The sequence below is a fragment of the Barbatula barbatula genome (genome assembly GCF_947034865.1).
Source record: "Barbatula barbatula genome assembly, chromosome: 24".
Taxonomy (NCBI): Eukaryota; Metazoa; Chordata; class Actinopteri; order Cypriniformes; family Nemacheilidae; genus Barbatula; species Barbatula barbatula.
Genome location: NC_136787.1, coordinates 13,587,706 through 13,605,040, shown reverse-complemented (window position 1 = coordinate 13,605,040; position 17,335 = coordinate 13,587,706). Strand labels below are relative to the sequence as shown.

Genomic DNA, 17,335 nt, shown 5'->3' with positions numbered 1-17,335 from the left:
CCACATGTCATTCCAAACCTGGCTTTCTTCTGTGGGACACAAAAGAAGATATTTGAGGAAAGTATTGGTTTTGTGTCCATACTATGGAAGTCAACGAGGGCCAAAACTCTTTGAAATATCTTCAAATATTTGCCATTTTGTCTTCCTTCCAGCACCCAAGCAACTTTTCTAGACTAAATGACACATAAAACTGCTTTGGCGAGTGGCAACAAATTCAAGGCTTTGATAATAAAGCAAATCTATATCGTATCAATGTCTGATACAGCGATATCAGATACTCCAGACTCAAAACTGGAGGCACGTCAGCATAAGAACATGCTTTGGTTGTGATAGCGTGAAAGACATTTTAGACGGCAACATCAGATATAAGAATGTATGCTTCACTATTTTATACAACAGGGACCAAACAACCACAGCGCTAGTCTGTTTTCAGCCTTAGATGATTCGTCTTTGAAACGGACACACAGCAACATATGCACCAACATCATTCCATGTCATGTGAAGTAAATATAGAACATCTTATGTCCTTCCAGCTCTCATCTCTGGTGTAACCGGGTTTGATCTTCGACCCACACATACACGTCACTCCAGCTGGACTGGCACTGAGTGCCTTCAGTCGCGGACGAAAGCAAATCAGCCTGCCACTGCTCTGATGAGGCGAGAGAAGGAGCCCCTGGAGCCAGCAGAAAAGCAAAATAAAATGCACAGCTATTTATTCCCACTGGTTAAGTGTCTGTAATAGTAGTCAATGCCATTTAAGTGCTTCTTATTTGTCTTGTAATGACCGGCCGAACAACCGATGAACCAATCTGCAAAACCGTCAACATCAAGGCACAGAAGGTTGCACACACGCACGCACGCACGCACCCCCCCGGATTTCCCCCATTAACCAGCATACAATCCACAGACAGAAAGGGCACCGGGGACACGGTTAAATCCTAGGCCTGCCATTGTGACTCTCTGTTTGAACTGCTGCCCTTTAACACTTTCAAGCGCATAAAAACCTTTCAGACTCACATACAGAAATGACTGCTTGCTTGATAATCTGCTGCACAACAGTTTAAAAGAAACACATCGTTGGCAAGATGTAAAACGACACAGAGTTGATGCAACTGTGTTGATCTGTCTCAGACCGATGTCGGAGCAATAACAGTCAAATCTTAAACAGGAGGAATGGAAGAAGCATTGGAACACGTTCAATAATAGATGACATAATTTGTATTTTCTTTCTAAATAAATAATGAGACTTTTATTTAAACATACATCACTGTCACACACTCATAAAATTAACATTCTTGGATTTATCCCATTGGAGGTTTCCGACTAGTCACGTGGGCAAGTTACGCCGTTCTGCAGCGTCTCGTGTACGTGCACGTCTTGGTAGGGTGTGGTTTTGGAAAAAGTGGGTGTGTCTAATGCAGTACAGAAATTTTGCCCAAAATGTTAGTAGTGCTTACATCTGTAAGGGTGCTGTAAGTAATTTTTTGGAGGATCTATTGACAGAAATGCAATATGATAGACATAACTGTGTCTTCAGAGGTGTATAAAGAACTTACATAATGAAGTATTGTGTTTTTATTACCTTAGAGTGAGCTATTTCTATCTACATACACCGCGGGTCCCTTTACATGGAATGCGCCATGTTGTTTCTACAGCAGCGCTAAACGGACAAACCGGTCTACAGAGCGTGTTTCGTAAATAAGTTATCTCCTTCACCAAAGAAGCAAAAACGTGACATCTTAGTCCTACCTGATCCATCGTACTGCTTCGAAAGGGAGGGGTATAAATCTATCTATTTATTTATTTTCGGGCACAAGAATGGTGTGGAGGAGATAAGAAACTTTAAGTCGAGTTGAGGGATGGTTTAATCTGGTATTGACCTGAAATAATGCATTACCTGCTAGGCCTTGATCCAGAAGAAAATTAGCATTTTACAATTTAGATTACAACAACATAATGTCGTAATGAATTCATAAGTACTTTAACAGACCTAGAATATCTCATTTAAACATGCATAACAATCTCAAATTGCTATAAAGTATTGCATGCTGTTTTTTAGCTATTTTAATGTCATTCTATATACCTATTTAAGCTTTATGAGTGTGTCATGATGTCTAATGGTTAAAGAGGCAGCTCACCCTAGAGTAATATTGAAAACTGATGGGTAATTTACTCATCCCTTTCATCGTGTTTTGATGTTAATTAATTCAGGCAGAGTTTTCGCGTCCATCACCGTCCCGCCGAGTTTTCTCACCAAGGCATGTCTTATATAGCAGATCTAGGGTGTCCACATAGGACTAAGACTAGATCATTAGTGAGAGCTAATTGGATTTCAACACTATAAGTAGGTCATCCATATAACACTAGACCAACTGATCTGTCACACACATACACACACACTGGACATGCCATAGACTTCTATTGCTGGTATTTTATCCTCTACCTCCAACAACACCGTATAACCCACAGAAAAAAACATAAAATGTTTATATTTCCAAATATGCATAATAGTATTGTAATGAGATCCATAAAAGGGAAGGAAGGAGGCAGGGAATCGGCGAACATTTAACAAACCTTAATAACAAATAAACAAACAATAAACACGGAAGTAAAGACCATAAAACATAACCACAAACTTAACACATGTCCGGGCCCGGTCCTCTCTCGTCAACAGTCCTGCCGCTCGTCCTTTTAAGCTCCCGATCTCCTCCGTAAGATATGCGGGACCGGTGCGCGCACAGCTGATTGCAACTATCACTCACGCCACCGGCTCCGCCTCACGGCTCTCCACGGCCTTCCTCACCACAAGTATTTATCGAGAATTTACCTCATAGGTTTAGTTGGATTCGTGCGGTCTTACACAAACTTTTTGTCATGATGTACAAATAATTTTTAATACACATTCATTTTAATACGAAAATTGTGACAAATTATTTTCAAAAATGTTGTCTTCATAAGTATGTCCAAATCATAACATTTGCTATCGGCCTACTTTGCCCCTGAATCCCACACAAATCTGTTGACTGTATGATTCAAAAGCCCCATTAAATAACAGTTCAAATACACAATTTGTGACGGTGTTTTACAAAATTTGGCCTTCAGAAAAATAGCCAGACCTGCAAGCACAAACACTCAGAGTAATTCACACATGGACTCTAAAAGCAAACTTAAAATATGTTGACAGAGCAGTCACGGTCATCTTGAACTTGCACAAAAAACCGACAATTCAACAATGATTCAAAACTGCAGGTAAACATACGCAGCCCTGCCGAAACTGTGGTGGTCTCACGAAAAAACTGAATACTACAAATCACATTCGATTGAGCTCACATTGCCTCTGAATTATGAATCTTACAGAGGATTCCAGCGCAAGCAGAGACCAAGAGGTGCAGGTGAAGAACGCTCTCCTATACCGGCTGAATACAGAACCTACACTATGAATACGTGCTATAACGACTCAACGAACCAAAACGTACCCGTCAAGATTCTTCAGAATCGAATTCAACAACACTCAATAATATATAAAGCAACCACCTCTTCTCAGAATGAAATCTCACCACTAAAGCTACTCAGACAGAACGCTTTGCCTCTGCAGGGTAGCATTGCATCTTGCATTGTGCAGGATGAATTCTGACTGTCAAAAAAGAATGAAACTTGATATTTATAAGCCAACAAGCCATGTTAGAGGTAGCGAGCGATTCATTGAAGCTCAGAATTACATTGATTAATATGAATCCTGTGGGGAAGGCTCAGTGAGAGTTCGCGCTCTCTCTGTGTAAACATGATTTCTTTTGTCAGAACACCAACTGACAGGTCTCTTACTTCACATAACTGCTACACAGGAGTTACACAAATGCACGCTTGTTCTGTTGTATGCAATACATACTGTATTATATCCAGCCACATCATAGATGTCAAGTGAATTGTTTTGTAGCACAAGCTAGTTCTGTCCATATTGCTGAGGTACATACATAGCAATTTTTGAGAACGACAAAGTACATCTAATGTACAATTCCAAGTGCCTACTTGATTTGATGTTCAAACTGGGTTTATAGTGCATACTAGTTTTCAAGCTGTACTCCTTTTTTCATAAACAAGAAACAGTTCTTAATGTGACAGTTCCCCTAAAAATGCTAATTCCATCATCATTTCAAACCTGTATACATGTCGATGTTCCGATGCAGACAGAGAAGAAATATTTGACATTTTCAGTTCTAGGACATCATCCACTACTTGACTAGGAAAAAATGTTGTTCTGTTAAACACAAAATGAGATATTTTGAAGAATTCTGGGGCACCTTTGACTAACATTTAATGTTTCCTACTATGGTGGTCCATGATGTCCCGGAACTGAAAATGACTAACATTCTTCCAAATATATTATAAAGTAATTTATACAGGTATGACATTACATGAGGGTGAATAAACAGAATTAAGTCATCAAAGAAGTAGTGCAAACACACAATACCCTTTCAACCTGACAGCTTTTGCAACCTACCTAATCCAACATTACAAAATTAAGATGGAAACATGCGGAGAGAAATAAACAGTAGATAACATGTCGCTCTGTATGTGTAAATACTCTGATTGAACGGATTGCTTGTCAGGATAATATAACACTATTAATGCAGGTAATGTTAGTCAAAGACGCATGAGGACCGAATGGCTGCATACAAAGACGCCTCCGTTTTTTGATTACCGCATTATTAATGTATAATCAAAATGCAGGTGGGGGGCATGCAAGGTCTCTCTCCTGGAGTCCTTGCTGATTAAAAGAGCGCGCCGAGAGCTTCGCCTCAACCCCGCTGCTTAGACACACAGTTTTGTCTCTCGAACTCTGAGGGCTTCTATGATGTGGAAATTCCAGATTGATTCGAAGTCGTATGAACTCCCACTCTTCTGTTTCCACAAACTTGAAAGTCTGAAGCTCCAATTTGTTTAAAAAAGCCACGGGGTTCTGCATTTAAACATAAAGTCCTACTCTCAGGTGCGTCCGCGTAGGCATGTCACACGTTGCGTCAAAAGTATCGCTTCATATGAAAGTCTTTGGGACACTTTTGATTCTGTCGGATTCTGGATCGGCAGCATCAAAAAGAAAAAGTCACTTTTTTGTCAAAACACAGCGGTTGCATGGAAGCTAAAGAAGGTCGCAACAGCCTATCATAACTCTCGTTTAAAGACCTGGATGGGTGAATAGAGCAGAATTGAAGCTGCTGTGAGGGGTTTCTGACGGACAGAAAACTGATGCAGAATTTTAACATCAGCACAAAATCAATAGTCCATCATTCTACATGTTCAGTCACTGATTTAATTATAGCTGCTCAGAAACTGGTGAGTTGAGGTGTTTTTCAACACGTCTACTTTATTTTCTTTTGGCCTTTTGTATTAAAGGAATACTTAATAATGTCCCATAATGTACGCACCCTCAAGACATGACAGATGTACTGTATGTCTTCCTTTCCTTAGCTGGACTGAAAACATTTCTTATACAAATATCTGTCACTTTACGTAGGCTCCAAATGTTAGAGCTTCAAAAGCCACATCCATCCATCACAAACATTATCCAAATAACTCCAGTGGTCAAATACATGAATTCTGGAGTGAAACTATTGGTGTGTTGGCAAAATATTAAAATATTGTGATAACTTTAAATGTCAATGATTTTTATGTCTTGTGACTGAATAAAATCATATCAGGAAGTCACAGGATACACGTGAGTACCAATGAGATTTGTTGCTATAGACATACACTCACCTAAAGGATTATTAGGAATACCATACTAATACTGTGTTTGACCCCCTTTCGCTATCAGAACTGCCTTAATTCTACGTGGCATTGATTCAACAAGGTGCTGAAGGCATTCTTTAGAAATGTTGGCCCATATTGATAGGATAGCATCTTGCAGTTGATGGAGATTTGTGGGATGCACATCCAGGGCACGAAGCCCCCGTTCCACCACATCCCAAAGATGCTCTATTGGGTTGAGATCTGGTGACTGTGGGGGCCATTTTAGTACAGTGAACTCATTGTCATGTTCAAGAAACCAATTTGAAATGATCCGAGCTTTGTGACATGGTGCATTATCCTGCTGGAAGTAGCCATCAGAGGATGGGTACATGGTGGTCATAAAGGGATGGACATGGTCAGAAACAATGCTCAGGTAGGCCGTGGCATTTAAACCATGCCCAATTGGCACTAAGGGGCCTAAAGTGTGCGAAGAAAAGATCCCCCACACCATTACACCACCACAACCAGCCTGCACAGTTGTAACAAGGCATGATGGATCCATGTTCTCATTCTGTTTATGCCAAATTCTGACTCTACCATCTGAATGTCTCAACAGAAATTGAGACTCATCAGACCAGGCAACATTTTTCCAGTCTTCAACTGTCCAAATTTGGTGAGCTCGTGCAAATGTAGCCTCTTTTTCCTATTTGTAGTTGAGATGAGTGGTACCTGGTGGGGTCTTCTGCTGTTGTAGGCCATCCGTCTCAAGGTTGTGCGTGTTGTGGCTTCACAAATGCTTTGCTGCATACCCCTGTTGTAACGAGTGGATATTTCAGTCAAAGTTGCTCTTCTATCAGCTTGAATCAGTCGGACCATTCTCCTCTGACCTCTACACTCAACAAGGCATTTTCGCCCACAGGACTGCGGCATACTGGATGTTTTTCCCTTTTCACACCATTCTTTGTAAACCCTAGAAATGGTTGTGCGTGAAAATCCCAGTAATTGAGCAGATTGTGAAATACTCAGACTGGCCCGTCTGGCACCAACAACCATGCCACGCTCAAAATTGCTTAAATCACCTTTCTTTCCCATTCTGACATTCAGTTTGGACTTCAGGAGATTGTCTTGAACAGGACCACACCCCTAAATGCATTGAAGCACCTCCCATGTGATTGCTTGATTAGATAATTGCATTAATGAGAAATTGAACAGGTGTTCCTAATAATCCTTTAGGTGAGTTTATTAACACATTGGGGGCTGTATATAAAGGGACAGTTTATGAAGATATATTTTTACAAAACATATTTAAAAAGGTTTTGTTCAACTGAAGATATGGAGACATCGGGATGCATGAGGTGGGTAAATGATGAGAAAATGTTCATTTTGGGTGAAGTATTCCTTAAGAAATAGAAGCTGGAAAGAAATGATGATGATGATGATGAGTAAGAAAAAAGGATTCAGGATTCAAACCAATGTCACCTGCATCAGCTCAGTTTGTGATGCATATGCCTTTATCAAAATGCCATGGCTCCAACAGAAGCTCTGTTTCAATACAAATTTAAACACAGTTTAAGATACGTGTATCTGAATATATTTTACATGCTTTGAAAAACAGACTGAAGTCTTGACCTGCATTGACAGCGGTGTCAAAGTATTTAACAATGATTTTAAAGCAACTTTATCAATTATGGCTGCTTTATGGCCACATTAGGATCACACTTCAATGCAGTCCAAACAGATTTTGTCATCGAATGCCAATTTAGTCGGGAAGCTGAATGTAAGTCGGAGTAAGATAACACATTTTAAATATCTCTTTCATATCTTATCAACAAATTGTGAACATCTTGCTTCTTTAATGACCTTCCTCCCTCCCCAGAGAAATAAACCGTACGAAAATTCTTGCAAATTGCTTCAGTTTCCACAACAGACCCGGTCCCGCCAGCACCAGAAATACCCAGGCCTCAAGTCCTTTTATTCCAAGCAAATGAAGGGAAGCGAATGATGATGGTCTATATCTAAATATAACACTGATTATGGATGTAATGGAAGGGAATGAATGATTGAGCACTCAGTTGGAACATTAAACAGAAAAACATATGCTTGCTCTTTAATAGAGTAATGAACTTTGTCCTTCGCTGTAGAAATCAAAGAGGCAATTTGCTTGCCTTCATATTTTCGCTACCAAAAGCAAATCACATATTAGGTACATGTTTGTGTAAATGTGCTATATGTGTAAGATGTGTTTTTGTGTGCGGTTCAGCACGCACTCTTTATTTTGTTAACCTCGCTCAGCCCAAGAGCAGTATAGGGACCCAATTCAGTGAAACCTGTCTCCCACCTCTAATGTCCTTGGCGGCGGTCCAGGCGCTCAAAGTACACACACAGGTGCCAGACTCCTCTAAACCCCACACCTGTGCCAGCCAGCCCGCAATAAGTACAAAATATCAGTGATATGCTGAAAAGCATACATATACCTCTTCCACCGTAAACACTCTGGGGACACGGATCAAACGGTTCAGGCTGGATCCAGGTGATAAAATAAACAGCAGACAGCATTTAGGAACTTTTAATAGGTGTTTGCAAAATATCTTGTTTTGAGCATGTTTTGCTGTGGTGATGCAAGTACGAAGGGAATGCGCGGGCTACCTGTGCTGGGTAATGTGCATCTGCATTTGTACAGAAGATATATATTAGCCCTCAAAGGAGCTGATGTGTTTCTTATTGTGCATAAAATTATCTTGTAAGGACAAAACAATTTTTGTAAAAAGAGCTTTAATGTGATAGCAAGTGACCTCAAGGTAGATGCTGAGAAATAAATTATAATTTTAAAGGTCCAGTGTATGAAACTTAGCGGCATTTAGTGGTTAGGTTTCGAATTGCCAATGTTACCAAAAGCTTACTCCACCCCTCCGTTTACAACCACTAAGGTGGCTGACACAGGACAAAGGTGTCGTCATGTTTCCGCTTCATTTTTGAAGGAGATAAAATATTTGCAAAATGCACTCTGTTTGTCTAGCGCCACTGTAGAAACAACATGGAGAATCCCATGTAAGGGGAACCATGGTGTTTGCAGACAGAAATATCTTTATACACCTCTGAAGACATACAGTAGTTATGTATATTACATTGCATTTCTGTCAATAGATACTCTTATATCTTCAACATTGCACCTTTAAGTGTGAATAAAATAAGGATGTCCAGCATCATAAAGTATGATAAATAGGTGTTAAAAATAAAAAAATAAGCAATTATTTATCATAACTACATGAATTATGAGGGTCAACTTTGACGTCTACGTTTAAGCGGGTTTTCAAATTTCTTCCAGTTTCTGAGAAAAATATTCCTTAAACAGATGTCTAGCACAAAACAAACAAATATGAAACTACAATTACGGTTCAGAAGCATTGTCTAATTTTTCCCGGACCGAGAATTGATGCATGCTTTAAAACGTTTTCTCGCTTGTTTCAATCAACATCCAAGGACAAGAGATAATTTTCTCAAACAAAAAGCTCCACAAAAATGTAGGCCGAGTGTAGAACACAGCATACGCTCTGACCACCGACTGTCTTATTTTGCTGTCATAGTTTGTAATTTTGTGTTTGAATTTGGCACATTTTGACCGCACAATCTGTCCATCTCTGTTCTCTAAGGGACTAATGGATATAAAACATGCATTTCTCTGAAACAACAATACTACTTCTGCAGTCAGGAAATGACTAAACTGGGCCAACTGAGTCATGTTTACTGAAAGAGCAAAATATGATAGAGACGTTCAAGGCGAGGCACTTTGTCATTTTATGTTCCAAGAAAAAGATGAAGTAAAATGTGTGATTATATCCAAAATTTTGTCATCTCTTTTTGTCATTTGTATCTCTTCCCCTGGGTTTTTTGTCTCCTCTTGGGTTAATGAGTCTGGTCTAGAGAAATGATCTAAGAGATGACAAGGTATTGGCCCATTTAGCGTGTGGCCCGGCCAAAGACCCGCCGCAATGTCGTTACGGCACGACAGCAGCTCGAACCGAAATAATTGACAAACATCTGCTGCTAATACGCTCCCCAACAGACACGTCCGGTCTTTCATCCCCTTACCCGGGTGGACGCGAGCTCCTTTCAGCCGAGAATAAATCAAACAAGAGCACCGGTCCATTCCAGCAATGCAAATTAATTCTGAAATATCAAAACACTGATTAATCCTGGGTCTCCGAATTGTCTGGATGGTCATTCATTCTGACAGCACCCATGCTCCCGCCTGGCTCTGTGATGGTGGCTCAAATGATTAGGCTTTAATGAGAGACAAGGGAATGTTGATGTAAGGTAAAGTAAAGTGGAATTAGACAGACAATGTTGAGCAGCTCGCTGTGAAATCAAATTAGCACCCTCTCAATCTTATCAGCACAAAGCTTATTTTTTTCCTGAGCAACAGTCTATTCAAACCTCTCGGTTATTCTCCTCTGCTCTCCTGCAGCAGATATTCTCAATATCAGATTATTCAATAGGGCTCTGTTAATACAGAGAGAGAACTTTTAGCTTTTGTGAGAATTGAGATATCGTCACCAGATATCTGCAGAGAATTGTGGGAAGAGTAAAAGAAAGTAAAGTAAAGATGATGAGGTGATAACACACTCCTGTGTATACAAAACTGTATTTTATAGACTTCATGAGATGAAAGGTGCATTTAACATTTACTAAAATTTCTAAGTGAAATTACACAAAATAGTAAATTTAATCATATAAACTGAATCATAAATTTTTTCCCTTACCCTAACATTTTAAGCAAAACACAAAAGTTTTGTTTTGAACGAACATGTTTTGAGAAATTGACCGAATTTTTATTTTGGGGTGAATTATCCCAAGTTTGTATAAATATATAACCCCAAATATTGGCCTTAATAAGCACCAATAATCATTCAAATTAAACATACACACACGCATAGACACAGCGAGAGAATATTGGATGGTTATGCAGGTTAAACCTTGTGGGCTTATAGGAAATTGCAGGGATTTGCTTCTCCTCACCAGCATTTTCAATAACAACAGCAAATATATCAGGCGCCAGAGACAGACAGTGAAGTGGCTGGGAGACTTTATCCTGGAAAAGTCAGTTAAGAGCACTTTTCCTACAAACACAACAGCTGAATTCTCAGGGAACTACGATGGTGGTATGATTGTTTTCATGCCATTTAAACCGATAAAGAGGCACATCTGGCAGATGTCTCCTGTAGCGCTTAGAGTCAAAACACAAGAAGAAAATCGGCTGCTCTGGGTCTTAACATGAAGTACAAGCAGTGTCCGGGCCCTTGGTGGTATTAACAAGCTATTCAACCAGCACGGCAATGAAACACAGAATTTTCAACCACCACAAATTATGATCAAGTTTGAGTATCACCACCATGCAATACACACAAAATAGCAGTTTACAAAATCTAATTCACATGAATACATTCAAATACATTTGTTCTGTTGAACATAAAAAAACATTTTGAAGAATGTCGGACAGCAAACTGTTCTGGGGCACTTTTGACGTTACATTTTTCCTACTTCGGTAGTCAATGAGGGGCAAAATTCTGTCATCATTTACTCACCCTCTTGTCATTTCAAACCTGTATGACTTTCTTTCTTCTGCAGAACACAAAAGAAAATATTTGGAAGAATCCTGGCAGTCGAACCCATCCACCTGCATTGGTTTTGTGTCCATACAATAGAAGTGAATGGGTAGTGCCGATGTTCGGTTACAGGGTGAGTAACAATGACAGAACTCTTATTTGTCTCTTCAACAATCTCTTTAGGAATATAAACCTCAGTAATGATGTTTCTTGAAGTTGACTGGAGGTATTTATTGAAAAATACCTTTAAAATAATAATATGAGGGGGAAAAGCTGCAATTCACTAGAACGCAGCTGGCGAAAATTCATTAAGCTTGACAGTTTGTGCACGTACAGTGTTTCAATTGTTTGTTTCCACTGACACAGTATACCCTAGGTATTTTTACCATACGATACAGTTGATTTATTTCTGGAACAAACAACACAGGCATTTTGTCAGAAAACGTATCACTTTTTGGTCTCCTTCCTAAAAGAATTTTCAAACATGGCATGTGCAAAGCTCGGGGGACAACAGGCATGTGTGAGTTGTAACACCCAATTGAACTCAGTGACTCTTTCTGTTGTATTATTCATTAATTGGCATTTTTATTGCTTCAACACTTTCTGTCCTAAACTCCACAGTTACTGCACGCTGTAGTTTCTTTCTCACTTATATGTTTGGATGCTCAATCAAAATGTACTTGTGCATCTTGTGTGGGCCTTTAGTCGCTAATCAATCTCACCATGCTCCTCTTGCAACTTTCAATCAATCAGCCGCCATATCCCATAATCCTCTCCAGACAGCGCCTTTAAACTCGCTCAATCTTTGTCATAGAATTCAGTATGACGGCTATAAATGAGATGGAATGAATCTTATTTTTAATGCAATAGCCTTGTGATGTTATGGCTCAAGAGTAATTGGAACAAGCAGAGCTAGTTTACTGCTAATGTTCACCTGGAAACATCACCTTGGGCTGCAGGTATGATAACAGTAAACTGCGTGGCGGTCATAAAGGCTTGCAATGCATCGTCAACCACAGTGAGGGTATATCAATTTGACAAACGTTAAACAATAAACATTGACCAATAAAAAGGTAGCCTTCTACTTTTGTACATAAACTTACAAACTCAGGGCTGTCAAATCGATTAATCATGATTAAATACATATTTGGAGTTATACAATATTCTGTATATGTGTACTTGTGTATATAAATACCCAAACATGTTTAAGTAATGTGTCATATATTACATTTACATTTAGTCATTTAGCAGACGCTTTTATCCAAAGCGACTTACAAAGAGTTCGGGGAGCAATAAGCGATATGTCATAAGGTAATATTATTACATAATAAACATTATATAACAATTATATATAAACGTCTGTGCATGTATTTATACAAATCAATAAACAGGACACACATTATAAATACAAAAATTTTTTGGAACCGATTAATCACAACTATTCGATTTGACATCCCTAGAACACACACAAACACTGATAAAGACAACTTACACATTTCAATTGTTGCTATACCAGGCTAATACGATTTTGTATTTCCTAACATTGGCAAAAATGTGTGGACATACATGAAGCATTAATTTCGTAATAACAACCTAATTTGTCCTAACAATGTTGTCAACAACTATTTTTTTTAAAGTAGCTCTCACTACAGGCCAAACCTGCATGCACACAGACGCACACAAACAGACAGACAGTTCACACAAAAGTTAACAAAAGTTCAAGCTATCTCTGCCTAAAATAATGAACATCGTTTCTTATGGGTCGTTTTTAATAAACCAGCATGCATGGTATGTCTACTTAAAAATGCAAAGCTACTTCACAGGTGTGTGTAATAGCATATTTCATATTAAATATAGGAAAACTGAAACTTTTATCAATAAGTTTCAATTTTGCTTAAGAAGCCATTGTAATAGTTCATTGTGTCAACACTATACTTATACCCGTGGCTTCAAACTATTGTCTTGTTAATCCATTTCTATAAATACAGGAAAAGCAGTTGACGCACATCACACTCTGTCAATGATGTCAAAACTTGACAGCGCCGATGCTCTTTTCACACGGGATGCAAGACCGTGACAGCGTGATAAATGCAAAACCATTAAAGCGTCTACCTGAGGAAGACCGTCTCCCCTTGTCTGACGGTGACATTGTCCATCTGTTTGTTATCGGACTGGGATTCTCCTTGACTGCGGACGGGCAGACCTGCGGGAAGAAGGAAGAGCAGTCTGAAACTCATGGCAACACATCTCCTCCAGCATCCGCACAGCAGCATCTTCATCTCAAGAGTTTTCCGAAGGACCCGACACTACGCAGTAGTCCAACAGAACAACACGTTAGTTAGCCATTGCAGTTCATCTGTTAATCCAGCTTTCGTTGCCAAGTAGAGAACAAAATCCTCCGGTGTACTTGAAGTACAGAGCGCTTATCTGTGACTGCGCAGTGCGCCGGAACTAAAATAAAATAAAAATGCACGGAGGAAAATGTGTACTTTCGTTGCGTCCCCGGTCGTTCTGGTTTGCCAGATCCTATTGCATTTAATTTTCGCATTAAAAATACATTTTCCGGACTGACACCGCGGTGTCAAACTTTAAGGAGTGAAAGCTGCGAATCAACGTGCCAAAATGTCACTCCGGCTGCGCGTAAACAGATATGGAGCGCGTCAGTGGCTCCTCGATGCATTTACAGTATGAGCCCGAGCATACACTCCCCTCTTTCAAAAAAAAGAAAAAGAAATCTCATACGGGAGGACCGCTTCTCGGTTTCTTTCAGAGTCTGCCAAGAGATTATTTTGAATAGAAGTAGCAATCACGCATTACTTTTTGATCAGTTCCGCTGCGCAAAAGTTGGGGAAAGCGTGCTGTTGTCATGGCAGTGCATGCGTAGTCTCTCAGGGCAGTGGGGTACCTACAGTAAAAACGGGAGTGCGCAAATCAGAGGGTATTGTCTGCAGTAATGCGATGGGCGACATTCATTGATTGCATCGTGCTAGCATCCACTGCCATTCAGCGCAATTGTTTGATGAGCTCTCAGGGAGGTTTCCATTCAGGAGAAAATTGAGCTTTGGGCACAAATCATAAAAAACATGTTCTTACGATTGAAGTGCAGGATTTATAGACGGACAGCATGAAAAGAAAATTTGAGGCACAAAATTAAACGTACAGTACTGCATAAAGAAGCAAAGCAGACTAGAGACACCACCTGCTGCCACATACCAGGTTCAGCCTTGGAAAAACTAGTAATCAATTCTCACAAACAACAGGCATTTACTTGATAACAAGCTTCACCTCCTTTGAGTGGACAAGAATGCCCGGAGCATTTTTGAGTGGAACAATTTAAGGAAAAAAAAACAGGCCTTTACCTCTCACAGATAGACAGACTCGCGCAAAAAAATTGTCCTCATTTAGAGAGCCAAAGACAACAGGTGATGATGGCCTGATGACGGACACATGCAGAGTGGGACCTTGGTTGTGGGGTTATTTTAAGGACAGACACACAAAAAACTCACTCTTTTTATAAATTCAAAGAGACTTTGAGACATGACAACAGGCGCTGTAAAGAAGCACATATGCATGCCGACATTGAAGGAAGATTCATTTTTCTGCAGTCTTACAGGACGGGCTGATTTATTGATGACGCTGAAGGCAGGTTTTATTCTCAAATACTACCTTAAAAATCATAAAATACTAATAAATTCATAAAAAATTATAATTATAATAATAAACAAGTAAGCAATATACAATAAATAATAGCAACACAAACAAAACATAAATAATAATAATAACAACAACAATAATAGTAATACAATTTTAAATATATATATATATATATATATATATATATATATATATATATATATATATATACATATACACATACATTTTCTTAATTTAATGTGATCCAGAAATGACCTGTATGCATTTCGAACATTTCTGATATCTCTGACTTAACTGCCCCCTTTTGTATCTTTGGAGGTCTTAGCACAGTTTGAGACGTCTAGTTATTTTCTAAACATGAGATGCAGCACACTCATGACAAAAGTTTCAATTTGCAGAACATTTAAACTCGTTCGCTTAATTCAATTTTGATCTCAGAGAAACAATCGATACATTAACAAGAATATTTCCAATTTCCTGTAACTTGTTTTGGAACCGTTCCTCCAGCCTCTGAGAAGACAAAATACCCAGCAAAAGAATCAACGCCTTAAGGTTTCTCAACAGGGAAAATTTGCCACGATAAGTTAAGACGTCTGAATAAACTGAAGCTGTGAAACCTCACTCACTAAGACATCATAAGCTCCACTAAACTCTGCCCTGCTGGCAGTGTTGACTCTAGTGCATTGGCGGAGCACTTCAATAACATTTGTGGGACGGCAGCTCGATTCCCAGTTTGCGAACTCCCGCCTGATTTGGTGCAACGCTGCCGGCAATGCGATATCATGTCACCATAAGAGCCGAGTTATATATCATAGAGGGCCTTTGTGGTTTGCAGTGTTTTGTTTTAGCCTCTAAATGTAACCCACTTCAGAATTCAAAACACCTGTGATTGCCTGGGTTAAGAGTTCTGCTGGAAAACAATAATCAACTTGAGAAGCTGCTCTGAGAGAGATAATGTGTGTCCTCACATATCCGTGAAAACAGTGTTTAGGGCTTAAGTGGGAACTCCAAGTGGCTTGTGACTGGGGTGTAATGGTGTGCCGCTGCACACGTGTGTGTGCACAAACACAAACTCCAATACAGTAAATTACTCTCTCTTCATCTGAACACATGACGGATGAGTGATCTTGAGGATCTCTAACCGCCGGAAACAAAAAACGGAGCAGCGCGAAGAAATCATGGTGGCCAGGAGCAATTTGACTCTTTGGAGTGGCGACTGCATTATTTTGGAATACAGAGATTGATGTAGCTTCAACTTCTCCTTTATCTAACTCTAGCAATGCTTTGATGGTTAACCTTGTTTTCTTCAAACTTGTTTTCAACTGGATTAAGGTGTAACTGGAACACCTTTGCTTTCAAAGAACCTTGCGTGGAAAGAACCAAACCCTAAAACGTATTTAATATTCTTCCTTTGCTGTGAAAAACATTTATTTCAGTGCTTTATAAAATAGAATTAAAGTATTCCACTATAATTTAATTTCACTAGACATAATTTCACAATTAGATTTTTGCTTCCATTCATTAAGATCAGGTCCCATGATAAAACATCATCAGCATTGAAATGTAACCGTGGCTCATTCAGGCAGCTAAAAAACTAGGTTGCGTGAATCAGGTTGTTATAACTAAACTGTGTCTGTTTTACCCCACGTGACCAGACAACTTTGCACATGCGGTACAAAGAGACATACATTCCAGTTACTGTTACCAGAGGAATCAGAGGTACCTTGGATGCACTTTCCCTGACAAACTAGTAATTATAAAAATATATATACTGTTCTGTGTTTTTTGCTCGGGGCAAAGAATATTTTAAGAAAAACACCAATTCTCTGGCTGTCATGTTGCTTCAGGCCTTTATTTCGTAGCATTTGGAGAAATACACTTTTGTAGAATTAAACTGCATCAGTGCAATATCCACAGTAATATTTTATGTTGGTGCATCCATAACAACAGGCATTACATCAATATTTTTCTCTGTCTAAATTTGATGAACTAAAATATGAAAAACATTTAAAAAACAGAGACGGAAACGCAGTAAAAAATTAACTGGACTACCTGATGGTGGCATTTATTGTCAAACACTGTGTATTTTATAAAAAATATATATTCTGCATATAACACTACATACGATGCTGAAGAAAAACTCAGAGGAAGCCTTGAGGAATTGTAGAAATTCTGATAACAGTGTAGTCATGAATTTAATATCAGATGTGGTCTGCAACCAATGCACAAATGGATTGTCATGCTCAATGATGGAAGATGTGTTGCTATTGTGAAAACTTCAAGCATAATTCATGTTTTATACATCAAACCAGCTTCTAGCCACTTTAATCTGCGGTTGTCTTATGAAACAC

General features: G+C 39.1%; 1 protein-coding gene across 8 annotated transcripts in view; it reads right to left on the bottom strand.

The window, feature by feature from the left end:
• The window catches only part of LOC306889368 (opioid-binding protein/cell adhesion molecule-like), a 210,109-nt gene that overhangs the window by 53,205 nt on the left and 139,569 nt on the right, over nt 1–17,335 (bottom strand). For 3 of the 8 annotated variants that reach the window (XM_079448211.1, XM_079448214.1, XM_079448210.1), the window contains exon 2: nt 13,443–13,533. In XM_079448211.1, the coding sequence (XP_079304337.1) occupies nt 13,443–13,533 (91 nt within the window). Of the gene's footprint in view, nt 1–13,442; nt 14,047–17,335 lie in introns of those variants that run through there. The other 5 variants (XM_079448215.1, XM_079448209.1, XM_079448212.1 and 2 more) reach the window with 4 other exon arrangements.